General features: G+C 37.2%; 3 protein-coding genes across 4 annotated transcripts; 1 reads left to right on the top strand and 2 right to left on the bottom strand.

The window, feature by feature from the left end:
• The first annotated feature begins 11,620 nt into the window (after positions 1-11,620).
• On the top strand, positions 11,621-14,241 carry LOC128857051 (protein a6). The gene is made up of 2 exons (XM_054092590.1): positions 11,621-12,026; positions 12,092-14,241. Exons 1-2 carry the CDS (start codon positions 12,011-12,013, stop codon positions 13,477-13,479), a joined length of 1,404 nt encoding a protein of 467 aa, XP_053948565.1. The 5' UTR covers positions 11,621-12,010; the 3' UTR covers positions 13,480-14,241.
• Positions 14,218-16,467, bottom strand: LOC128857050 (probable ATP-dependent RNA helicase DDX56). The gene is made up of 5 exons (XM_054092589.1): positions 16,289-16,467; positions 15,723-16,226; positions 15,424-15,662; positions 14,821-15,216; positions 14,218-14,755 (listed from the first exon to the last, which is right to left on the bottom strand). Exons 1-5 carry the CDS (start codon positions 16,349-16,351, stop codon positions 14,335-14,337), a joined length of 1,623 nt encoding a protein of 540 aa, XP_053948564.1. The 5' UTR covers positions 16,352-16,467; the 3' UTR covers positions 14,218-14,334.
• A 2,956-nt stretch (positions 16,468-19,423) lies between these two features.
• LOC128857052 (uncharacterized) lies at positions 19,424-24,770 on the bottom strand. Of its 2 annotated transcripts, none has more exons than XM_054092592.1 (5): positions 24,651-24,770; positions 24,491-24,538; positions 23,952-24,011; positions 23,382-23,485; positions 19,424-23,275 (listed from the first exon to the last, which is right to left on the bottom strand). In XM_054092592.1, exon 5 carries the CDS (start codon positions 23,209-23,211, stop codon positions 21,289-21,291), a length of 1,923 nt encoding a protein of 640 aa, XP_053948567.1. In that variant the 5' UTR covers positions 23,212-23,275; positions 23,382-23,485; positions 23,952-24,011; positions 24,491-24,538; positions 24,651-24,770; the 3' UTR covers positions 19,424-21,288. The 2 variants fall into 2 exon arrangements, with proteins under 2 accessions (XP_053948567.1, XP_053948566.1); XM_054092591.1 differs by having other exon boundaries at positions 24,491-24,571.
• Positions 24,771-25,521: the final 751 nt, after the last annotated feature.

A 25,521-nucleotide genomic window follows, 5' to 3' on the forward strand; every position in this document is an offset into this window, starting at 1 on the left:
ATGAAGCCAATATTTACAATGTTGCCTGCCAAGTGGAAATATCCATTGATATCTCCTGCGTGGAGAATGTGAATGGGTGTGGTTGATCGCCTGGCGAGACTGCAATAGAAAGAAAATGGCTGTCAGATACGGGCGGGCGAATAGCTAGACGAGCTGTGCGCACAGTTGCACATCGTGACCTTCAACGACTTTTTGATAGGAAGCAGAGGAATTTCAATATAAAATTTCGCTTATATCTTTTAAGCCGAGATTGACAGCGCATCTTGCCTGCTTGTGTTTAGTCTTTCAGTATTGCCTTTGGAAACTTATTTCATTTACTTATAATAGTTAAGACATAAAAACTATGGTTGTATGCTTTCTTAAGACCAAAACCTCAAATTATAAGTTATTGATTTGATGAAGTAGGATAACTAAATTTTTCTTTGTGCGCGTTAATTTATTTAGTCAATGCTATGCAAAGCCAGTCGCGGCAGCCATATGAATGAAATTAACAATGGGAATATTTTCTCCTTCAAATAAACCAATAATGTACCAAAAAAGTTAGTCGATCTTTTGAGCGCTATTCTTCGTTTGCTTGGAAATTAGTGCGCCAATATTTATGTGTCTATAAAGAGACTCTGAAACTCTTTACTTTCGTATTTTAAATTTTTATGCAACTTCTCTTCTAAAGAGTGGTTAAATTTTAAGGGCCGATGTTGAAACCACACCTGAACGTTAAGCTCTTTTCTGCATTTCATTAGACATTTTTTAATTTCAGACTAATTCAATTTGAAGCATGGAAAGATACATAATCAAGCAATGCATTAAAGTTATTCAGGCTTATTATGAAAACGGGCGTTCAAATCGAAATGCATATCGCGCACTTCATCTTCAGTGATGAGGCACATTTTCACCTCAGTGGATTCGTCAATAAGCAGAATTTCCGCATTTGGGCGAATGATAGCCAAAAGTGATTGCCGAAAAACCAATGCACCCACAAAGAGTGACTGTTTGGTGCGGTTTATGAGCCGGCGACATCATTGGGCCGTATTTTTTCCAAAATGAGGCCGGTCAGGCAGTTACTGTGAATAGTGTTCGCTGTCGTGAGATGATAACGAACTTTTTATGGCCCGAATTGGAAGATAACGGTGCCACTTGTCACACAGCTAACGAAATAATGGCTCTTTTGCGCGAAAAATTTGATGTCTGAATAATCTCACGTCGCGGCGATGTCAATTGGCCGCCAAGATCATGTGATTTGACACCGTTGGACTTCTTTCTTTGAGGTTATTTGAAAGAAAAGGTGTACGTCGATAAGCCAGTAACAATTGAAGAGCTAAAGGATGAGATAATTGGGCACATTAACGGCATAGAACGTCAATTAGGCCTCAGCGTCATCGAAAATTTAGACCATCGGATGGAGGTGTGCCGCCGAGGCCGCGGTGGCCATTTGGCCAATATTTTGTTTTATACGTAATTGAGTTCTACCAATATTATCATGATAAAGAGAAATGACAATCTCTTCTTAAAAAAATTGTATTTTATTGAAAATCAATACCGGCCCTTGAAACTTAACCACCCTTTATAAGGCATGAAAAGAAGATCTATCCAATCTACGTCCAATGCCAGCTGCTTGCTGTCTTAAGCCTAGAACACACACCCGGGTACAAAGTACCCACTTCAACTTTGAAGTGTTGTAACTTTTGAACCGCTATACCTCTATACCGCTAACGTCGGATCTAGGAAGATTATTTAGTTTTGAGTTCAAATTCAAAATTTGAACCAGATCGGACCATTGGTTCAGGAGCTACAGCCTTCCAAACACATTATATTCGTAAACACACACCCGGGATACGTTTGTACCCCAATAGTAAAAATCCTCATAATAATCAAAAAAAAACATTTTTTATATTATTTTTTTATTTGAAAAATTAAAAATATTCATTTCACACATTATATTATTGACTTTTATTATAAAAATTATAAAAATGCATCTTATATCTAAGGAAAATCATGGCAAATAGAGCAATTGGTTGATGTGACCGAATGTTCAAGACACATTGGCTTCTTACATTTGGCGCACAGCTTTCTGGTTTTTCTACGGCGTTTTTCCTCTTGTGCGTAACATAAATAGCAAGATCCGGACACAGGTTTTGGCGTGCGCGCTGCGGCAGATGTTGATGCTGCTGTTGACACCATTGATTCCAGCGGTCGGTTGAAATATGCTTCAATAGCAATTTTAGTCGAAAAATTTCGCGTCACTTGACGATTTATGGCTCTGGCTTCAATAATGGGCATACACAATGCTTCAGCCAAGCTGCGCAGGATCTGCTTACGCTTGTTGTTTGTTCTCCAAGGCAACATAGGGTTATTCAAATCGTAGACAATGTAGGCTGCAAGAGCTGTAATGTCCAACATGTTGAAGAACATCGCTAGTGGCCATCGTTTTGTTTGTCTTTGTGTTGGATATTCCGGAAACATTTGGTCCATTCGATCAACACCACCTTTGGTACGATTATAATATTCAATTATTTCAGGTTTCCCACTGTCAGCTATTTCAGCATCATTATGCATGGTCGAAAGCAAAATTACTACTTTATTTTTTTTTGGGAACATAAGAGCACATTGTCACATTATTTTTGAAGCCAAATGTCATTGAACCAATTGTCCTGTTTTTGTTCTGCTTCATTTCTTGAGGAATATATGATTTGTTTTTGCGCAAAGTTCCAACGATCGTGAGTTTCCACGTGAGAAGCAGTTCTGCAACTGGCAAGGTCGTAAAAAAATTGTCCATTGTAATGTTTCGGCCACTTCCTTGATATTTGGCAGACAAATCCTTCACCACTCGTTCACCTTGGTTCGTTTCCCTACCAGTTTCTGCTTGGCCAGTACATATTTAGCAGGTTTTGACGGTATGTACTGCGTAAACCGTGTGCGTCCACGGTAAGGAAATAATTGTTCATCAATCGTCAAGCATGAGCTGGGCTTGTAATGTGCAGTAAGATTATTGTTCATCATCGTCCACAACTCACTGATCGGTGCTGCTTTATCAGTTAGTAAACGTGTTGCACGAGTGTTTTTATCGTCAAATCTTAGGAACCGCAATATCGAACAGAAACGGTTGACTCCCATTGTGGCGCGATATAAAGGATAGTTTTTGACGCTCCATAAATCTCGAACTCCATTGCTATGGTTCGCACCAGTCATAATAAGTATGCCAAAAAATGCATACAGCTCTGTTATTGACACAGGCGTCCATGACTTAGGAGTTGTGTTTGGAAGCGCATTGTTGTAAGCATTATAAGTTTCTTTTGCTAACTTATTTGTGTGGCGCATAATTATATCAGCCATTTCAACGTTCATGAAACATTTGAATGTTTGCTCTATTGACAACATTTCAGTGCATCTAGCTGGTCCAGAACGTTCTCTTATAATATTTTGTCTGAGTACCTGACGACTTACATTTGGTTCTTGCATCCACTCAGTACCATCACGTGCAACAAATTTTTCGCCACTAGCAGGTAATTCATTATTTTCTTCTACTTCTTCTTCTTCATCGTCTTCTTCATCATCCTCAAGTCCGCATAATCAGGTAATACTTCTGCGGCACTTTGCGAAACTTCAGCATCGTCATCAGCAATTTCAATGTCATTGAATTGAATTTCTTCTTCATCTTCTGAGTCAAAGTCATAGGGAGCATCATCGTCACAAATTTCATCAAATAAAGATTGTATATATGATTCTCGCTGTTCCTCAGTTAGCCTGCATAATAAAAAAAATTATTATATGTTTACATTGTTGCTTATTTTACATTTTGTACCTTCTATTTTCACTTCTTACACTTTTGAGCACCAAAACAATAATGAAAATATCAACAGGCAGCATTTATAACAACACCTCGTGTGAAAATGAGCTTCATGGTGATATCGGAACGTTTTTGTGTAGTGAATTAAAGTCAACAGAGTCCCGACTGAATAATCAGCCCTATCACTGAATCCCATTAAATCCATCGCAATACGATTTTCTTAGATTATTTTCAAAGAATTTCTTATGACTTTTTTTTAGTTGTCAGAAAAATTGAGAAGAAATAACCAGTTTTATTTTACCAATTTATAGAGATATAGTAAATTAGTAAAATGTGAGTCTTAAGTTTAATCTATTTATTTATTATTATTTTTTAATGCTTGTAAATATTTGATTTTTCATTGCCGTAAGTTGCGAATAAAACTGCTCCTTGGTGTTGTTGTTAGCATCTTCTATGGGTGAATAACATTGTATAACAGAGATTTGCCTGTTTATGCTGCTATTGAAGCAGGCAAGAATAATGCGATCGGATTTTGGTTTCCAATAATAAAATAAAAAATTGTAAATAACCAAACCATAAAAAAATACCTCATTTATAAAGGGCTGACCAATAACAGGTGTTATCTATTACTATCGAGAGATGATTAATGATTTTTTATGGCCGGAATTGGATGGTATTGATCTGGGCAACGTTTACTTTCAACAAGACGGCGCTACGTGCTACACAAGCAACGAAACCATTGATATTTTACGGGAAAAGTTTCCGGACCGTGTTATCTCTCGAAGAGGTGATCACAATTGGCCACCGAGATCTTGTGATTTAACACCTTCTGACTTTTTTCTTTAAGGCAACGTGAAAGAGAAGGTCTACGCCAACAGCCAACAGTCCAGGGTCGATTCAAGACCTCAAAGATGGAATTCGTGAGGCTATCGAGGACTTAGGACAGCCACTTTGCAATTCGGTTAAGGAAAATTTCATGAAAAGGATATTGTCCTGCAAGCGTGATCGTGGTGGTCATTTGCCTGATATTATTTTCTACTATTAACGGCATACCTTCCTCTTTATAATGAAATAAACATCCGATCATTTATATTAAAAAAATAGCATTTTTCTTTAGATTGCATTATATTTGACTGGAAAATCACAATCAACAGTTTGTTTATCACACCATTACTCGTTACAATGATACTGATAGCATCGCGAGGCGTCATAGCAGTGGTCATCAAAAGACTGCAACGTCACGTGAAGTGGTTGAAAGAGTGAAGAAGCGACGTGCCAATCAAATGGCGAAAGAACTAAACAAAAGAAAATATCTGACCGCAGCATTCGTCGCATATCGAAGCCAAGCTTTAGAAGATCCAAAAGGCGCATGATCTTACACCAAAGCAGCAACAAGTCAGACTTGTGAGAGTGAAGGAGTTGCTTCGCTTGGCCGAAAGCCGTCAATTCCCGAATATTGTGTTTTCTGACAAGAAAATCTTTCAAATTGAGCAATTCGTAAACTCCCGAAATTATATCGATTGGCCACCAGGAGGCAGCACCCGCCACAGGTAATGGTTTGGGCCGCTGTCATCGCAGATGGGCGCTCTCCAATCGTTTTCATCGAGCCTGGCATCAAAGTAAATGCGAACTATTATCGGCAAAATATTCTGAAGGTCGCTTTGAAACCGTGGACAGACAAACATTTCAGTGGCAAACTATGGACATTTCACCAGGCCTCGGCACCGTCTCACAAAGCTCGAGTGAACCAAGAATGGCTAAAAAACAACGTTCCGAACTTCATAACGTCCACACAATGGCTTTCAAATTCACCAGACGCGAATCTGATGGATTATTCGCTTTGGGTAATTTTGGAGGAAGGTCCGAACTAAAAGATTCATCAGTCTCGAAGCGCTGAAAAAAAAACATTGTCCGCGAGTGGGCCAAAATACCTGCAAGTCACATTTGGGCAGCTTGCGATTCGTTTCTGGACCGTCTCAAGGCCATAGTCAAGGCAAAAGGTGGTCATATCGAGCAAAAGTAAATTGATTCTTAAGCAAAGGAAACATAGGAATTTACATAAGGCAAACATAAACATGTCTGCGCTATAGCGATATTTCCCAGTAATTACGAATAGAAAAAAGAAATTCACGAAAGTTGAAACTTGTATTGACTTCCGAAGTCCCTATAAGATTGTTTGAAAGTTTTGAAAAATAAACTTAGCATAGCAGTCGTATGGCTTCATAACCATAACATTAGTCTGCCAATTTTCAGTCGACGCCTTGAATAAGGGGTTCCGGTGGTCTAGAGCTCGAAAATTTAGGGTATTTTCAAGAATGTTTTTTTTTACAATAAAAAAAAATGAAAAACGATATTTAAATTTTTTAGGTTTTATTTTACATAATATACAAAAAAGAAAAAAAAATTGTTTCAATTTTTTATAATTTTAAAAATGGCGCTGAAGTTGACCCTCCCGAAAAATTGGACCTGGACGGTGTTGTCCATTCTGGCTCTTCTATTTATCTGAAACACAAGAACCAAAAAAAAGTATAATAGTAATCAGTATGAATGTGGCTATGTCCCGCTACTATATAGAATAAAAAAATAAAAATTGACAAAATGGCGCGATTCTAACTTTGACACTCTAAATATCGGGGTTTTTCTGTTTTCTAATCAAAAAAATACTTGTCCTCCACCTACGTACCCGCTACGTTCAAGGAACAGGCAGTGGCAAAATCTGCTAAAGTGCATGCAAAGACGTGAATGCTGCGGGGTACGCAACAAACAGACTGATTGCTGCAATATAACATCAGTCTGTAATTTTAGAAAAAAATTTTGTAATTCTTCCAAACTATTTCTTTTTTGAATAATTATTTATTGCCTAGTAGGTAGGTTAGATGGTAGGAATACCACAGGTACACTTCAAGTAACACTTACGTGCCACTTTGACACCATAATGTGGGCCACTACCTGCGAAAAATTAAGGGAAGAGAACACCATCTACAGCCATTCAGTGCTGTTGATGAAGTGGAGGAGAGAAAAGGGATCTAGGCTGGAGAATTTCCTCAAGCCATCCCCAAAGGGCTCGCTAAGGAATCTCAAGCTCTTAGCTGCCAGAGCCGGACATTTGCAGAGAAAGTGTTCCTCAGTCTCTTTCTCTGCAGGATCATTTGCCTTGCGCTTTTTTGAGAAAGAAATTGTGCAGTTTCCCTTTAAAAACAGTCAAGGGGACACCGATGTCTGCAATATGGCGACGACAGGGCCTTGATCGCAGCTTGACTATAGGAAAAATATTAATGTTCCTTCAAGATGCTACCATGTCCTACAGGAAGTTGCCTCTGGAGGCCAATCTCCTTCAACCTAATAGCGCTCTGGGCAGCAATGGATTTAACTTGAAAATCCACAGGAAGTAAGTGCAGAATAACGTTGAGCGCAGCAGAGGGACGTGTTCTACCAGCACCAGTGATGCCCACACATGCAGTTCTCTGCACTCTCTCTAATTTAGTGGTGTTGTAGTCCTTCTGAATAGCTACCCACCGAATTAGGCAAAACAATGTCAAAATTGGCAGAACCACTAAGTTGTACATCCAAAATACGACACGTGGCTTGAGACGCCATTTTTCGACGAACATAGATTTGCAGACGTAGAAAGCTATACTGGCCTACTTAACTCCATTTTCTATTCTATTCTATGCGCAGCTTACAGTCGAGCTTCTGTCAAGTATTACACCCATATACTTGACTTCCGATGAGAGTGTAAGATAGAGAACTGTGGTGATATTTTTTTTATTTTATAATGATGAAATATATGATTTTATTATCCGAAGCGAAATTGTGAAAGTAACTTGGGCTGCAACGTCATAGGTAAATGGATAAACAAATTGTGCCCGCTCACTTAACAAGTCTTTTGACGCTGTTCATATCTGTCGTTGTTCAGTTGGTTGCATTATTTTTTGTTCTTATATCGCCAACCAGAATCCAATTGGTTTGTACGGTTACGGTTATGACTGTGAGATTATAGCAAATCACCTCTAATCGATTACAGTGTCACATCCTCTGGCCAACAGCAATGTTGTTGTTATTGTTGTTGTAGCAGTAACTTTGCCGATGACGGCATTCGGGAGTCGGGAGCTTAAGAAGGTGGTAAGAGTCTCCCGATGAATGTCGTTAATTGTCTGTTTGTACACTGTGTGATCCAGTAATTGTCGGCCTATTTTGTCCTGGATCCCGTCCACGTAGTTAAGGAGGTGCCTCCTGACATGCCTGCGGTTGTTTGGGGACATCAAAATACATTCTGTCGCAGTCTTAATGGCAGTGTTTTGACAAGACTATAGCTTCGTCCACTGCGAATCACTGGCTCCAAGCGACCAGACAGGCGTAGTTTAAACCGGCCGGCCTATTGCCTTAAATGTCGATAGCAACATTTCTTTGTCTTTGCCCCAAATGCTGCCAGGAAGCGATTTGAGGACCTTGTTGCGGTTTTGGACTTTAGTGGCAATTACGGCTGTGTACGCAGAGAAGGAGAGCAAATAGTCGAAGGTTACACCCAAAATGTTGTGATTGTTTATAGTCGGAATTGGTGTGTCATCAACTTTTACCTTGAGAGGCAGTTTGACCTCCTTTGTCCAGGTGGTAAAGAGGGTCGCCATGGGCTTCGTGGGGGAAAGTTGTAGGTTCCTCGCAGTAAACGCCTTGCTTTATTTTCCTATGTTTTGAGATTTAGTCTCGAAATAACTACGACGAATGACGACCACTCATGTAGCTCGCAGTCCACCTCTTCAGTCCTGGCGGGAATGTCGCCGGTAAAATATCATCAAGTAGCGTGGCATGGCTGACTGTGTCGAAAGCCTTTTTTAGGTCCAACGCTACTAGCACAGTCCTCTCGCAAGGGTTTCGGTTGAGCCCGCGGTGTATCTGAGTGTTAATGATGGTGAGTGCCGTGGTGGTACTGTGTACTCTTCGGAAGGCATGCTGGTGTGAGGCTGGAGTCAGATGTTTCGTGTAGAATGGAAGTAGAAGGGCTTCAAGAGTCTTCACTACTAGGGAAATGAGAGTTATCGGACGATAAGAATCCCCTTGATTGGCGGGTTTCCCAAGTTTCAGTAGTGAGACCACTCTCCCTGATTTCCACTTGTCGGGAATAATGAGAGTGGCCATAGACAATGAATGAACTATCTTCCGTTTATTGCCTACTATTTATTTTACAGAGTACACCGTTGCATTTATTATTGTCTTCAACTGAACCAATGTCGACTATAGTTCAGCCCTGTCCATTTATATAAGTACATAGAAAGAACTGTTCATTCCTCTAACAAAACTCGAGTGAGCCATCTCAAAACTCAAACACCTAATACAGGGTGGCTGATGAATTTTGCTACATTAAGAAACTCAAAAAACTTTTTTTTTAGTGTATGGAATTCATTTATTTTTATTTTTTCAAGTTGAAGATCATTAAATTTTATTAAATGTAGCTTAACTAGTTTTAAAAATAATTGAATTTAAATGCCCCCCATGCTCGTTGACACAAGTGCGGCATCTTAGTAAAAAGTTGTTCATTGCTGCTTTGAGAGTTGCGACAGGAATAGCCGCAATTGTTGCCCGAATGGATTGTTTTAGTTCATCCAAATTTGTTGGCTTTGTTTTATAAACTTCTTGTTTACATAAACCCCACAAGAAAAAGTCAGGTGCAGTAAGGTCAGGCGACCTGGGGGGCCAACGAAATTCGGAGTTTCTTGAAATCAATTTATTGGGAAATTTTCATCGCAACTCTGTCATAACAGTCTGGGCTATGTGAGACGTTGCCCCATCTTGTTGAAACCACACAGAGTTGAAAGGAATTCTCTTTCGGCGTAGTTCTGGATAGAAAAATTCTTTCAGCATTTTCAAATAACGGTCTCCAGTAACCGTAACGGTGTGACCATTTTCTTCAAAAAAATAAGGCCCGACAATACAGCGTGAAGAAACCGCACACCACACTGTCACGCGAAGAGGATGCAATTCCGTCTCGTGGAGTATCTGTGGGTTAGAAGTACTCCATATTCGACAATTTTGTTTGTTCACATTGCCGTTTAAATCGAAATGGGCCTCATCAGACATGAAAACTCAGTTTAACATGTTTTGGTCTTCTTCCACCATTTGCAGGATCTTCTGGCAAAATTCCAAGCGAATCGGCAAGTCTGCTGCATTCAGTTTGTTAACCATTTGAATTTTGTAGGGAAATAAGTCTAAATCTTTGTGCATTATTGTTTGCAAAGACTGTCGGCTGACACCAAGTTGAGCAGATAAGCTTCTTGTTGAAACCCTTGAATTACTTTGTATAGCTGCAGCTACAGCAGCGATCGTTTCCTCCGTCCGAACTGGTGGGTTTCGATGATAAGGCCTTCTTGCGACTGTTCCTTGATCAGCAAAATTATTCACCAGTCTCATTATGGTCCATCTGCTCGAGGGATCGCCGCCAAACATTCGCCTGTACTCTCTCTGTACCAAAACTACGGACTCCAGTGCGTGATAGCCAGTCGTGACGCCAGTACAGAAAATAAACAAATAAAAAAAGGAGGAAGAATAAGCGATAGGGAGTGGAAAGCCCCGAATAAGATTCCCACACTAACCAGCGTAAACGTACGTTACGTGTCAGCTCGCACGATCAAATTTATGAAAGCGCGATGTAAATGAAAGCTCACCAACGTATACGCATGAAGGTTGTGCGTGGTGTAAATTTGTGTTGTCTGGGAATTTTTGATTTTTGCCGTGTAGCCGCGTGCTCTCTCACCACACAGAGTTGCCAAGCAGTATATTTTAAAAACATTAACAAAATAAAATTATAAAAATGTAAATTTTTATTCAAATAAGGTCTCTTCTATTCGTCATTTCCCCGCTCGCTATCTCTATGGTCGATTAACTTCACGAAAAATGTGCATGCGTAACCAACAACAAAGTTATCGAGTAAGATACGCCGCTAGCGAGTATGGCTATAGCTCATTACGCCGCACTGCCTTATCAGCGCATGTAATTTAAGGCAGCTCTCTTCCCGCGTTACCAACATATCGCACCCTAAATACAAAACGGTCACAACTCAAAATTTTCCAAATTGAGTTCTTTGCATAAATTAATTCTAGCTGCTGCAAATATTTCCTTCTCATAACTATCTTCTTTAACTGGAAAAATACAGTTATGTCTATTTTTATGTCAAGTGTGTTGCTTTTGCACGATCAACTAAAGAGAATTATTTTTAGTTGCGTTAATGGGCTCAAGAACAGCTGATTACTTTTATTACACATAAAGAGTTTTATTTTGAGTTCTGCCTCTATAACTGTAAAAAGTGAAAAATTTCGTGGTATATTATTTTGCATTGTGCCTCTTTAGTTGTGAAAAGTGAGTTCAATTAGGTTAGGAAACTTATAAAATTAAAACATTTTATCAGTTAAAAAGGCACAATTTAAGATAATATCACTATTTAATCGAAAAAATTTCAGTTAAAGAGTCATAAATCAAGATTATGTTTTATTTTCGCAAACATAATATAAAATTGAAAAAAATATAGTAGAACCTTCTTCAATGTTGTATATTTTCATGATGGAACAATATTTTCTTTAAATATTACAATAATTTTTACATAAAACGTTTTTCGTCTCTCCTGAAAATCTTAATATTTCGAGTTGTGACCCTTTTGTATTTAGGGTGCGATATGTTCATTTGCTTCATCTATTCGCCACTTGCTAAGGCTTGGCGAAAGAAAAGAAGAGGCCTTTAATTTAACATTCATTGGCATGTGCATTACGCACTTCGATCGTAAGAGCGTCGCCTTTCATTTATCTTTGCCATCTGGCAGCACTTATCATCAGGTTGCTTCAAATTACCAAGTGGTTGCTGTCATCTCAATAAGCTGAGCACTAAGAAACACTGCTGCGTTTCATTTCTGTTGAAATAGAAAAAAAAGAAACGAAAACAAAACAAACACAAAAATTGCGATTGTTTACAAAATTTATAATTTCTTAAAATTATTAATCAAATTAAAACCGATTTAAATATTCAATTCTGAAAAAATATTTGACGCGGAAAAGTTTGGGCATTAACGCAAACGAAGGCTAATCGGCAGCGAGAAGGATGTAAATTGTGGTGAAACGCAAAATTATGCAAGTTGCAAAAAGGACTGTACCACCACTAATGGCAACAAACGCATGATCTTGTAACAAACACTCCGAGAAGCATTAAACAATTTTTTTTTCCGATTGGATAAAGAGAAATAAAATGAGGGGAAGCAATGGTTTGTTTAGCAGTTAAGTAAGTAAGTGGATTCGACTATTGACACAGATGCATTTCAAATTGCAGTTGCGGTGGCAAACATGAAAGCGACCGAAATGGAGTCTCCTAACAACAATACAAACCACCAAAATGCATCACAAAAACATTCCGGCCAGTTTTATATATCTTCATCACTTTTCGATAACAAACGACTGCGGCAGAAGCGTCTACGTTGGGCCAAAGCTTTGCTCGCCGCAGCAGGCTTCAAAAAGCATCATTTATTGCAACGTAAAAAGACTGAACGCCGCAAACGGAATTTAACTGTTCTACCGCCAAACATCACAATTGACTTACTGTCGGACGATGACGAAAAACCATACAAAGCGAATGGAGTTGTTAAGGCAATCGAAACAAAAGAAGTGGCTATTGAAAAGCGGTCATCAATACCAATCGCCGACGGACCACCACCACTTGTACCAATATCGAATTTGCAACCTTCGCCCAAGCAGCTATTGTTGTCGCAAGGCTACGCTTATACTGGCCAAACCATAGAACTCTCAAAGATACCGAACATAACGCTTATACCAGTACAGAATCTTATGAACACACCTGCGCCAACGCCAGTCGCTTCTGTAGCGCCCATGCCACGCCGTGTGAAACGCAAACGCAAGTCACAACAACCGAAACGCCATGAACAACCAACTATCGTCAATAATGAAAGCATAGTGCTGAGTGATGACAGCGACAACGAATTAATTGAAGTAGTGCCGCCGCCGCCGCCGCCAAAATTAACAAAAAACGCTGCTAACAACTTACCCTCGCCAACATTAACTGTAGGCACTGTGGCAGTGCCACGTACAACAACAATAATGCCAACAGTCAACACACCAAAAGCGCAGACAACGCCTGCACCGAAACAAACCGCTTACCCTACACTCTTAACACCTTACAGTGGACAAGTCGATGAAGAAGTGACTGTTTCGATTGTGCCACGGTCCTCAGCTGCAGGCACTTGTCCTAAATCGAATGCTACTGAATTATTTCCCATGCTACCCGATGAAACCACAGTGCACACTGTAATTGCGAATCGTACTTATGAGCTATCATTGACCAAGCTGCGTGAAGGCCTTGCTTCTTGTGGTATGCCAGAATTTACAAACGGACAGCAAAAAGCAGCAGTCACACGACGTAAAGGACAAATAGTAGATACGCCACCAATGGTCTCACCGCCGCCGGCGCCCATTTCTTTGAAACTATCCAGCGACTTGAGCATTTCGCTGATCTCAGATGACGAAGACGACAATCCGGAACAGCAGCAGCAGCAACGTCTGGCAGCCGAGAGTCTATTGCAAAAACAGCCGCAACTGATGGTGCAACATTTGCAATTGCCTGCGGGCGGAGTTTTGCCGTCGGGTGCTAATGTGGCGTTAGTTGGGCCACCCAGGTTGCCGCCACGTCGTCGAAAGCTGGGTTGAATGGGGCTGTTTTGGGGGCGGGTGCGGTGCAATGTGACTAAGGCTGAAGTGCGTATTACACATTTTAATATCGGCAATGTTCAGAAAAATGCATATTTCATTGCAGTTAAAGTATTTTTTGTTTTTTGCGAATGCACAGCTTTTGAGAAATCGTTGCACTGCAAGTTATTCATACACTTTCCAGGGGTTACCGGTAGTAACGTTGAATTGAACTCTTGAATAAGATTTTATTTTCTGAAAACGTATAAGATAAGCTTAATTTCACTACTTTAGTTTGATTTAAATTTTATTTTACTATTACAGTTACGCAGTTCTATCCACCATAGAATTTCTCTTTTAAACGACAGTTTCACCACTTGCTGTGCTTAGAGGTATATTTTTATAAAAGGAGTAGATTTAAGTTCTAAATTTGCGTGTTTATAATTCAAATAGTATTTGTGCTTCATTTGAAAGCAAATGAATTTGTATACAACATAAAATTTTCAAAAAGATTTGTTGTACTGAATATGAACACTCGATTTTCTCGCGTTATATATAAAGTTAAAACGAAAAAAAATGGATATGCTTAGAACTAATGTACAAAGTATTTCGAAGTTTTTGTAAAGTGATACAGAATGCTACATACCTACATATGTAAATGCATATTTACGAGCATACATAGTTCATAAGTCCATACATATTTTATGAGCAAAAGCATACATATATATGAATATTTAAGTGAAAAGATAAACCAATAAATGAATTTTATGTATATTTAATATATATTTTCCTTTTATTTCGTAACACTACAGCTAACATTTTGAAAAAAACAAACAGCTAAACACACAAGGATGATGAAATACTTTTCTTTTTCGCCTATTTGCTTTTACCGCCTCTACGCTTCCGTCCATAATCGATTTCACTGCATAGTAGCGGATTATCCTTTTGACTTTCATAAGCTGCTTTCGCTGTCGAATGGTAGCCGCTGCGCGGTTGTTTTGCAACGCGTGTTGCTGCCGTTGTTGTCATACGTTTTAACGCTTTAGGCACAATGTACTCTGGCACGTGTGCTAAATGTGGTTGCACCTTGACTGTCTTCAGTGGCTTGTCGTGTCGCAGCACTTGCAGGTCACGCGAGTTTTCACTGAAAAACCCTTTCAGTCGTTCACTGTTGAAAATTTCTATTCTGATTTCGCGCATGCGCGCCTCATGTACCGCAATGCGTGTAATTACACGCCACGCATCTTGTGCGCGATAACGGAAGGGCTCGACTTCCTCCAATTTGAATTGATAATTTCTAGAAAAAGTGTTAGCGCATAAATTAGAGTTTTTTCAACCATTTGCATTTATTCATTTGCCTACTTGATTACTTGGTCGTCGCTCAGATAGCCGCTGCGTAGCCGCTCCTCCACCGCTTCATTGGCTTCTTTGTCCTTTAAGCTGACAAACGACAGTACGCTGCCTTTATTGGTGCCGCGTGCAGTACGTCCTGCGCGGTGTATGTACGAGTTTACGTCCGTTGGGAAATCGAAATTGATTACATTCGAAACACATTGAAAATCTATGCCACGCGAGGCACCTGATTCGCGATCACCTTTGTTAGTGCCCGGGTTTTCCAACATACGCTCATCTGAGGAGATAATTAGATCGTATATACCCTGATTGAATTGATTAATTGTATGTATGCGTATTTTGGCCGGTAGTTCTGAGTTCAATACGCATGATTTAATTTTGAATTGTTCCAGGAAGAGTTTCAATCTGTTGAAAAATAAAAACCATATCAATAAATGTTCTGAAAACCGAGTAATAGCAAATTTGTATGAAATTTGTGTCAGCGAGAAGATTAGACAAGTTAATCATGCGTGCGCCAACATCTCTCGAGATGCTGCGCATTCATTTTTTTTACTACATATTCATCATGTAATTGTTTCAAGGCAGTGATTTTTTTTCAATTATTCAACTTACTTATAGCAGCGATCCACCGAATTTACGAAAATTACATTTTTGCCACGTATTAAACGCAATTTCAATAAGGCATACAAAATCGCTGGTTTGTCATTCTCTTCGGCCAGTACGCGCTGATGTGATAACTGACTTTCAGGCACCAGATCCGGCTCTTCCAACTTTAGTATAACTGGGTTGTGTAGCACAATATTTTTCATGCTCATGACATCATCTGACATTGTTGCGGAGACCAGCACTGCCTACGTGAATATCCTTATATTGATGAAATACTTTTCGTGTTAGTTTCATTTCTTAGTTACCTGATAGATAGGCGGAAGATATTCGATCAGCTTTTTAAAATCTTTTTCAAAGCCAAAAGAAAACACCAAATCTGCTTCATCAACAACCAACATTTCAATTTTCTTTAAATCTAACGCACCAGACACTACATGTGCAAGCATTTTAGCCGGCGTTGATATCACCACATCGGGACGCTCGGACAAGACGTGCCGTTGTGCGGCCACATCGCTGGATGCGAGATCTACAATCCGCACTACTTTCCCACACTTATCTGCCATCTGTTCCATTGCAATGCGTGTTTGCTGGCATAATTCTTTACTTGGCGAAAGCACAATAGCGCTGGTATACTGCTCGGATGCATTTAGTTTGGAGTTTAGTAACTTCTGCAACAAAGGCAATGCAAATGCAGCTGTTTTTCCAGATCCTGTGCGCGCCCGCACAACGACATCCTTCCCTTCTAGGAGCAATGGTATGGCGGCCTCCTGTATTAGTGTGGGCTGCATCCACCCCATCTTGGAAATAGCCTACAAATGGTTTTGATGCAAATCATCCGGTCACACATTCAAGTCAATGTATTTTAACTTACTTTCAAAAGTCGTTCGTCCAATTCCATTTCATGGAATTGAAGCACCTGCTTCCCTTCGCCCATAGTGTTCCTAATTTAAATTGCGGCGTTTCCAAAATGTTAAATAATTAAGTTGAAAGTAAAGCGCAGTAAAAGCCAAATACACGTTTTCGTCTAACAAAATGTCATCTATGAACAAAATTCAAGGGATTATGCAGTGCTTACCATTCAAAAGAAAAGTAGTGCCAAATTCAAATATTGAAACTTGGTATTACTGTTCATATTTTCATTTTAATTAATAGAACTGTGCCGGTTAAAAAATGCACCGAGACTCTAGATTTCTTTGTTTTTTTATGGCAATTACTTAACTCTTCCTTTTCTTTTATTCCATCGGCCATTCTTTGGCATCGTCGTTCACTTCTTTTCCGTCTGACGACATACATTTTTTTCAATCTCTTGGAACTTTGCTTGGGAATCTCACTTTTAATTTCCAAAGGTCATTAGTTTCTGAAGTGGAAATTGTTATGGCCAGTTTAAGCAATAAATCATCTTCCGGGTTGGATGGAGTTTCAAGTGTGATTTTCAAAAACTCTCGTGAAGATCTTCCCTCAACCATTTTTGCCTCTTGTTCAATACAATGGTGGAATCGTGCAATTTTCCTGACTGCTTAAAAACTCAGAGTATTACTCCAATTTTAAAAAAAGGGGAAAAAGTAACTCAGACCATTATCGCCCGATCTCAATTTCGCCGACCCTCAGTAAAATTTTGGAAAAATTACTCTACAATCAAATGTATTCACTTATTTCAAATAGTGGAATTTTGTTCGAGCATCAGTACGGCTTTCGTCGAGGCATGGGGACGCAAACGGCTCTTATCGAGCTGATTGACCTCCTGTGTAAAAATATAGCACTTAAGAAGTTGGTTGCTGCCATTTTCCGGGATCTTAGCAAAACTTTTGACTCCATTGATCATGGTATTCTCTTTCAAAAATTAAAATTTTAGGTTTTTCGGATAACCGCAATAACCGCAAGCTATATGTTATCATTAACGGGGAAGTCAGTGACTCAAAATTTATTAATATAGGCGTTCCCCAAGGCTTCGTTCTTGGTCCCTTATTATTTTTGTTATATTTAAATGATATCTAAGAGGAAAACTATTTTTATTTGCGAACGATTGCTCTATTTTCTATCCAGGCGAAAGCCGTGAAGAAATAGGGCTGAACATTGAGGCGGATTTCATCATTCTCGATGAGTTCTTCAGACTAAATAAACTTTTATTAAATGTTAATAAGACGAATGTTGTATGTTTCCGAAATAGAAGGAAGCCAGCAATACTGTTTAACGAGGTCAATTGTGTTAAATTCCTGGGTGTTAAAATATATTCTATCTTCACTTGGACTGACCACGTTAACTTTATGGAACGGAAACTATCAATGGTTAACGGTCTCCTTTATAAGGTTAGAAATAATCTCTCAACTAAAACTAAAAAATTGATTTACTTTGGTCTAGCTCAATGCCACATCACATATGCCACTAGTACATGGGCTTTTTATAATAACGTTCATAGCATTCAAGTGAAGCAAAATAGAATGCTCAAAAATGTTATCAATCTACCGCATCGATACCACTCAGTAGACTTATATGTAATCTGTCGCATTTCGCCTGTAAAATTAGTGCACAGATTCCAAATATTATGTCACATCCACAAAATTATGAAACATAATGCTCATAACTCTGTGCAAATAACAAGTCTCCAACATAGGTATTGTTGAGTCCAGTTTAGTATTAGTTTAAAATACTTTAATGTTTTTCAACTCATGTTATTCGATATAATTTTCTGTGAACATAAGTAGGTTTTGTTTGAAATAATTGTGTATATATAGGGAATAGTTTGTAATAAAATTGTGAGAAAAAATTGTAATTTCGAAGCTGAACCAGCAGACTTTCATTTTGCTCTGAAAAATAGGACTTTTGCTGCAACATTCCCGCAATATTATTAAGGATTCTCCACGCAACATTCCCGCATCATTTTTGCCATAAGACTTTTGCCGCAACATTCCCGCAATATATTAAGGATTCTCCACGCAACATATTCAGGATTCTCCACGCAACATTCCCGCAACAGGTATGAAACTAGAAACAGAGACAACATTGTTGTCTCCCGCTCGGTAAGTAGGATCTCATCCCAAATTATTTCACACAACGGTGTTCGTTAGTACAACGAGCTTGATAATTCGCTGAAGAATTTAAATAACATGATGCTTTTCAGGAGGCACTTAAAAGAGCACTTATTAGAAAGAGCAAGTTTACAATCAGCGTTATAAATTGAAAAACATAAATTCGTAATGAAAATTCGCTATGTAAATACGTTTATAAATGTAATTATTCTTTATTTTTGTTTTTCTCCACAATAGCTAATTAAGCTGTTATCTAGTTGCTTGTTTATTTAGTTCGTAAGACCCTATGGTTGAACTTTAGTTAATCTTAAGAATTACTATTGTATAAGTTGAAAAAAAAAAAAAAAATATATATACATATGTATAATATCAACCACATACAATTACTGCTTCTGTAAATACGAAATCAACTGATTTATAACACTTAAGCTGGCCACAAACAGGGCACAATTCCCAGCGATTTATGCCTAGTCCGTAGCACACACATTGAATCCAAATCCATAAACCATCATTTCGTTTTTGCGATCGTCGTACAGTTATTTACATGTTCATTAAGAAAAAAAAAACGAAAAAAAAGAAAAACAGGTTTAGATGAAATAATGGTTGCAAAATCAAAGCAATGATTCTCATATTAACCCTGCAAACCAACTATCTGCTATTTACACTGCTAAATTGTGGGTATCGATCACTTGTGAAGTTGTGAGCTTTACAGTAATTTTATGTTCTACGCCGTGCACTTGCTGCCTACTTCCAGTCCATGATTCCATTATAGAATTGAATCATGGATGTAGGTAACTCGTAGTGAACAAAACCTTCTGAAGTGAATTTCGTTGTTAACACATAGTTAACAGAATCTCTTCAACTGGGTAATTTTGTAGGTAATACTTACGGATCCTATATACAATAATCCTTCAAAATTACTAATACAAATGGTTATTTATTGCATATTATTTATTTAATAAATTATTTTAATATTTGTTTAGTTAATTTTTAGTTTCTAAAGAAAATTAATCTATATATATAAAAATTAAGCCGAAAAAAAGTGTGCATTTGTCTCCGGTAATCTCAGCAAGGCGTTTAAGCATTCATTAGAATTGAATACATTTTGGCCGTGTGTGTCTGGGCCGATTATTATGAAATTTGGTATATATATATATTTTTTCACGGTGAAGGTTAGTATAATATGCTTATTGATTCCACTCGCCACCAGGTGGCGCTGCCGAAGGCCAAAACGAGGACCCGGGTACCCCTAGGATGTGTTTTTACATTGTGGGTATCAAATCAAAGCTACTGATGAGTGCTTTAATTCAGAGTATTTTTTAGATCTCTGAGTTACCAGGGTCTCGAGATATAGCCGAAAAGGTGGACCAAGGTACCCTTGGATGTGTTTGTACAATATGGGTATCAGATGGAAGCTGTTGATGAAAGCTTTTAAGTGAAGTAATTTTTACTGCCCGTTTCCGGGATAAAGAAAAGAGATGGAGCGGGAGATGGAAGAGGAAAAGGAATAGCTACAGGAAGAGGAAGAGGATGAGGAAGAGGAAGACCACTTATTATTAATAATTAAAAAAAAATTAAAAAAAAAATTTTAAAATATTACATATACGCTTATTATATAAACGTTAATCTGAAGTAAGTTATAGTGAAAAATTCATTGTATCATTGCCGGCGTGATTGGTGATCGTTTCCTTAATTTTTTTCAGAAAGGTTATGCTAATATGAGATATTACCTATATCATTCATACATTTACGTATTACCTGTGTACTCACAAATATACGGTTGAAGCAAATATATGTCAGTTTTTTTTATTTCGCCTGGAAAAGTTTATATAAATTTAAGAAGAGTAAATAGAACTTATTTTATATCAGACTTCACGCAAAAAAGTCATTTGCACCTGAACACATAGCTGGGTTAAAGCGGAGGGGAATATAACAGTTCTCTTCTCCTTCTCCGCTTTTTCGTACACGACGAAGTGTATGTATCATACGATTGATGTTGTTGTTTATGTGTAAAGGGGAGCGCATCTATGCAAAGGCAGAACGGAACAACGAAGCGCTCAAACTTTCTTTCTGATCTGATTTTCAAGCAAACAACAAGTGAGTATTTTTTCTCCAGAGAAAACCACGTTTTTAAAATTGCTTTCTGATAAAAACAACCATTTGAGTAAATATTTAGAATATTATTTGAGTAAATATTTGAAATATGTCGGATCGGATATGCCGTTTGAATTCAAACGTCTTCAATTTCCTGTTCGCCTTGCATTCGCGATTACTATTAAAGTCACAAGGCCAAACTTTATCAATTTGTGGTTTCTCATGGCCAACTTTATGTTTCATGCTCCAGAGTTGGTAAGCCATCGGTATTGTTCATTTATTCAACAACGCATGGAAAAACGAAGAAGAGCATTACAATAAAAAAAGTAATAAAGTAAATCACATCAAACGTTTTTTAATTGCTACTACTATTCAAAACTTCTTTCGTTATTTTTCATGTGCGAGAGTTTTTATAAAAAACACACAGTATTTTTCGGTTTTATTTAATTAATTAATCTAGATTTTTTTAAAGACGACCAGCGGAACGGGCGGGTTTTCGCTAGTACAATATATAATATAATAATTTAATGAGAAATGTATTTTTGTTTTTGCATTAATTTAAAATCGAAAGTTAATTCAAGAGAGCATTAGTATTTAAATGTTATTTCTTTGCCCAATATAACATCTAATTTAATAGGAAGGTTTTTAAGTTAATAACATATATTTCAAGTATTAAAAGAGTTAATAATTTTTTCAAAGTTTTAGTTTGTTCTATTTATGTACAGCTATTTATTTTAGTTTATTATTTACATTATAAAAAAGATCGAAATAAATTATGTAGAATGGGGACAAGAATAAGCTTATTTCTATCATTTATACAAAAATATTTATAACTTATATCACTACGACTAATTAGGACTACATTACTTAATATTTCACCTATACAAATACCTAGCCCTGACATAGATTCTACTGGCTCGATAAAATAGTTTTCTAAATTAGAAATAAGGAGCGCTTTAAAACTGTTGGTTTCCTTATCTAATTCAACAATTTTAATGGGCCCCTTATTACATTGAAAATAACTATCTTCATCTTTGTTAAAATCTATTATAAAAAGGTCGTTTTTAGAAAGTTTACTAGAATCTGAAATTTTTAATGTTTCCGATATTCTGAAAAACATTTGCTGCAAAATTTTATTAGGTTTATTAATTATTTTTTTTAAATGCTGCATGTAGTTCTTAAATTTGTACGCGGAAAAATTGTCTAAAGGACCAAATTCTCTAACACAATCCGAAAGGTGTAACAACCCGTGAACATTATAACTTATTAGATGATCGCCATAAATTTTTCCGAACAAATCAACAAATTCCTTTAACAATTCGTTGGCGACCTTCGATTCTACGTTAAAAGATTTCTCACAAGAGAGAAATCGAATTCCGGCGTGTAGTAAAAGAAAATGATAATATAAATCTTCATTAATGCAGTCTTTCAAAACAAATATCCCGGTATATAATAAAAACTGCCGGAATTCAGTTGAGTTCCAATTACTTATCTGGTCAAGGTCTCGGCTAAGCTGGCTTAACTCAGACGGTACGAACCTGTTAAGAAGCAAAAGCTTCTCATTCATTTTCGTAACGTTACCTTTCTTGATAAGTAACTGGAGCAACTTTTTTGTTACACCCAAATCTACTAAATGCATGGGTTCAAGAGGAAATTGTGAAACCATGCCAAAGTTAAAAGATTCTAGCAAACTTTCTGCTTGCTTAAATTCTAAACTATGATAACTTAAATCTATTCTATTTTTAAATGAACTATCTGATCTTAAATCCCCAACTTGCTTTGGGAAGCTTACCCTTCTTTGTGTATGGACGCCCTCGATCGTGCATTTGGAACAGGAGTTCTTTGCCGTATGCGACTTAACTCCAGTAACAAATGCACGAGCGGGGGCGTCACAACTAAATAGTCTTATATTAAATAGCTTACATACTAGATTGCTACCTACCTTAACCCCGTTCTTCCTCAAAAACCTTACTTCTTCACAAAAGTCCCTCAAAAAATCATTAACGCTACCTGGCTTACTCATCCCTGAAAAACACGCTATCGTAAATGGGCCTAACTTAGAACCTACGACATATCCTAAAATCGGCCAAAGACACCTATTACTACTCTTAAATAACTTTAACCCATCTATCCCAATATCAATATTTACTACCTCACAATTTTCCAATACATTAAATTCTGCACCCCATAAATAAAATTGAATACCTATATATAAAAACTCACCTCCTGGAATTAATTTAATATTAGCGTTTTGCCTACTTGTACCTAAAAGAGACCTAGCTGACAGTGGCAAACCTTCTACACCCATAAGTTTTAGAGTCCTAAGCAAATCGTCTACGCTGTTCTGAGGAATATTATTTCTAACCGCCCAGGTTGACAAAAGGAACGCATTTTCTGAATTATTATCCCTATCCTCTGAATAACTATCTACCTCAACATCTTCTACATCTAAATCTTCAAAAAACACACTGTCATCTCCGCTATCTATATCATATTCTAAATTTTGCAAAGCTACTCTACTTGTTGATGGAAAATCATCGTCGTCTAATCTGTTGGGAAAGTTTTCATTTCCTTCTACGTTAACATTTTCATTTAATTTGCGAAATTTCGCTACATTTTCCTCATAATTTTTTTTTTCTTTTCCCAATAAATTAGACAACGTTCTTTTACTCATTTTTCTAACTAGGATATTTAACAAATACGTCCGCTGCGTGTAAGTGTGTGTGTATTAATGTGTTCTGTAAGAAAAATTAAACACAAATTTCAATAATTAGAAAAAATACATATGTGAAAGATATAATATCAGACTAACAACGCACAATTGTAAAATTACAAAATACTTACTGAATCTGCCCTGGTAGCTTTGCTGGATGTTGGTAAATGTTGGACGTTGCTAGCGATGCCGGCAATGTAAAACCCGCACGTCTCCCTTTTAATTCGCTTACGAGCTACAAGTTATGGTTAAAAAAGATGTATTAGTTTAATAATATAGATTAATTACCTATAGATATACACAACTTTTCACAAATTGCTTATATGTATATGCATATTTCTTATACATAAATGGAAAAGTGTATGCACGTTCGTGTATATAAATATTTACATACATATATGTATATCACAATTTTATTCTTATCCTACAAACGTGCATACATTTTTTCCATTTACTTACACTGCGCAGGCGATTGCTATTAACCAAACCACAAATAGAAATTTATAATGCAAACAATTGGCTTCTTAAACTATGGCATATGCACATCTTTCTGGTTTGGATTAATCGCACTGATCCTGTGACACATTTATTGGCCACACAATTATATCAATTCCCTGCACAGTGTATAAACAAAAGCTATGACCAACCGCACTGGTCACGCCTTTCCATATCTTTAACACATTCACTGATTTAATACTTACCGAGTCAGATGCAGATCCCTTTTAAATTTCTTGATTGCACAACTTTCGCCGTTTATATTGCTGTATATTGTATAAAAAATATGTTATTAATACAAAATGGAAAAGATTAAATTAGAGGTTTTATACATATTTCATGCACCAACCGTGCATATTTACATACAGTGTATGGAATGCAAAGTATGTATGTACATGCATAAGAATTTTACTTCGCAGTATATATGTTCATACATATATTGCATATTTAATTCATATACACTACGCAGCGGACTAAGGGAATATTAAAATAGGGAGTTAAATAATTTTCTTTAGACATATTGAAAAGATTTGTTGCCCATAGCTGTGAGAACACATATGTATTTGAGGTTAGGGTCCCCGCACTGATCCTGTATAGGCAACAAATTGCTTTTCAACCTTTATTTCTCACAAAAACACACTGCGCAGTGTATGTATGGATGCAAAAGCTATGACCACCGGCACTGGTCATGCCTTTGCACATTTTATAAGCGAAAAAGATTTTTTTTTACGTTGAGCAAACTTACCAAAAGAAAGATGCCCGCTTTTTGCCTTATTGTTTTCTTCTTTTCTTGCTTTTTATTTATTGCGGTGTGAAATACGTTTTTCTGAAAATAAAAATACATTTTATTAGTTTAAATATATATGTATATAATTGGAAAATTTAATAAAAATTGTTCAACTTACCTTTTCGCTTGCAGATTTTCACCGAATTAAACGCGATTCTTTTATTTATTATTTCTGTCATTATGACAATTGCAACTTGTTTTTTGCTGTCACTTTCGCACTCACTATAGTTAAGTTTATTAAGTATTCACGAAAATTATGAGATAAATATATGTTTAACCCATCAAAAGTGACAACAGAATTAAATGTTATTGTGTGGGTATTATTGGAAAAAATTGAGTGAATGACCCGATGTACACGAGGAGACATCTGGAAGGGAAACATTTTGTTCAAGGGCGAAGGACGGTCGGTGAAGAGAGAAGGGATTTTGTCTCCCGTACTTGGCGACACGCTTTGCTCTTCTTATTCGTATTTCTTATCTTAAAGCAATTTTTGACAGTTGCTTCATTCATTTTCTTATTTTATGGAAGAAAGTTCTAAGTTATGTGTTGGTTTTCAATCAAACGGAAGATAACAACGATGACAAACATCCGAACGCTGCTTGGGAAATGCACGATTATTTTTGCTAGTAAAGTAGGTATAATTTAAAATAGTTATGGGACATGTTTATGTTGATTTCTCATTTTTCCCTGCATTTCTAGATACTCAAGTTAATTTTAAGTTAATTATTTATATATGAAGTATTTTTAATTTAATTTTTTTTATTCAAGTATAAGAATTTATAAATATATTTCAATAAAAAAAACAACAAACTATTTATTATTTAACCAGTTTGCATTTTTCATTCATATATTTATTTAAGAAACTGTTGCCGAACGCTCTCTGCTTTACATGTAAGCGCATGCTAGAATACATCCGAACCAGACGATGCTAAAGTATTAAATGTCAAAATGTCGCGGAAACATTTTTGCCCGTGTGTACGCGAATGAAA

Source organism: Anastrepha ludens, chromosome 3, assembly GCF_028408465.1.
Source record: "Anastrepha ludens isolate Willacy chromosome 3, idAnaLude1.1, whole genome shotgun sequence".
In the NCBI taxonomy this organism is placed as follows: Eukaryota; Metazoa; Arthropoda; class Insecta; order Diptera; family Tephritidae; genus Anastrepha; species Anastrepha ludens.

Coding starts and splice junctions, on each gene's coding strand:
- LOC128857052 (XM_054092592.1), bottom strand. CDS start 23,211: ATGAGTAAAAGAACGTTGTCTAATTTATTGGGAAAAGAAAAAAAAAAT.
- LOC128857050 (XM_054092589.1), bottom strand. CDS start 16,351: ATGGGCGAAGGGAAGCAGGTGCTTCAATTCCATGAAATGGAATTGGAC. Junction 16,227..16,288: donor TGGACGAACGACTTTTGAAA/GTAAGTTAAAAT, acceptor AACCATTTGTAG/GCTATTTCCAAGATGGGGTG. Junction 15,217..15,423: donor TCGGTGGATCGCTGCTATAA/GTAAGTTGAATA, acceptor ATTTTTCAACAG/ATTGAAACTCTTCCTGGAAC.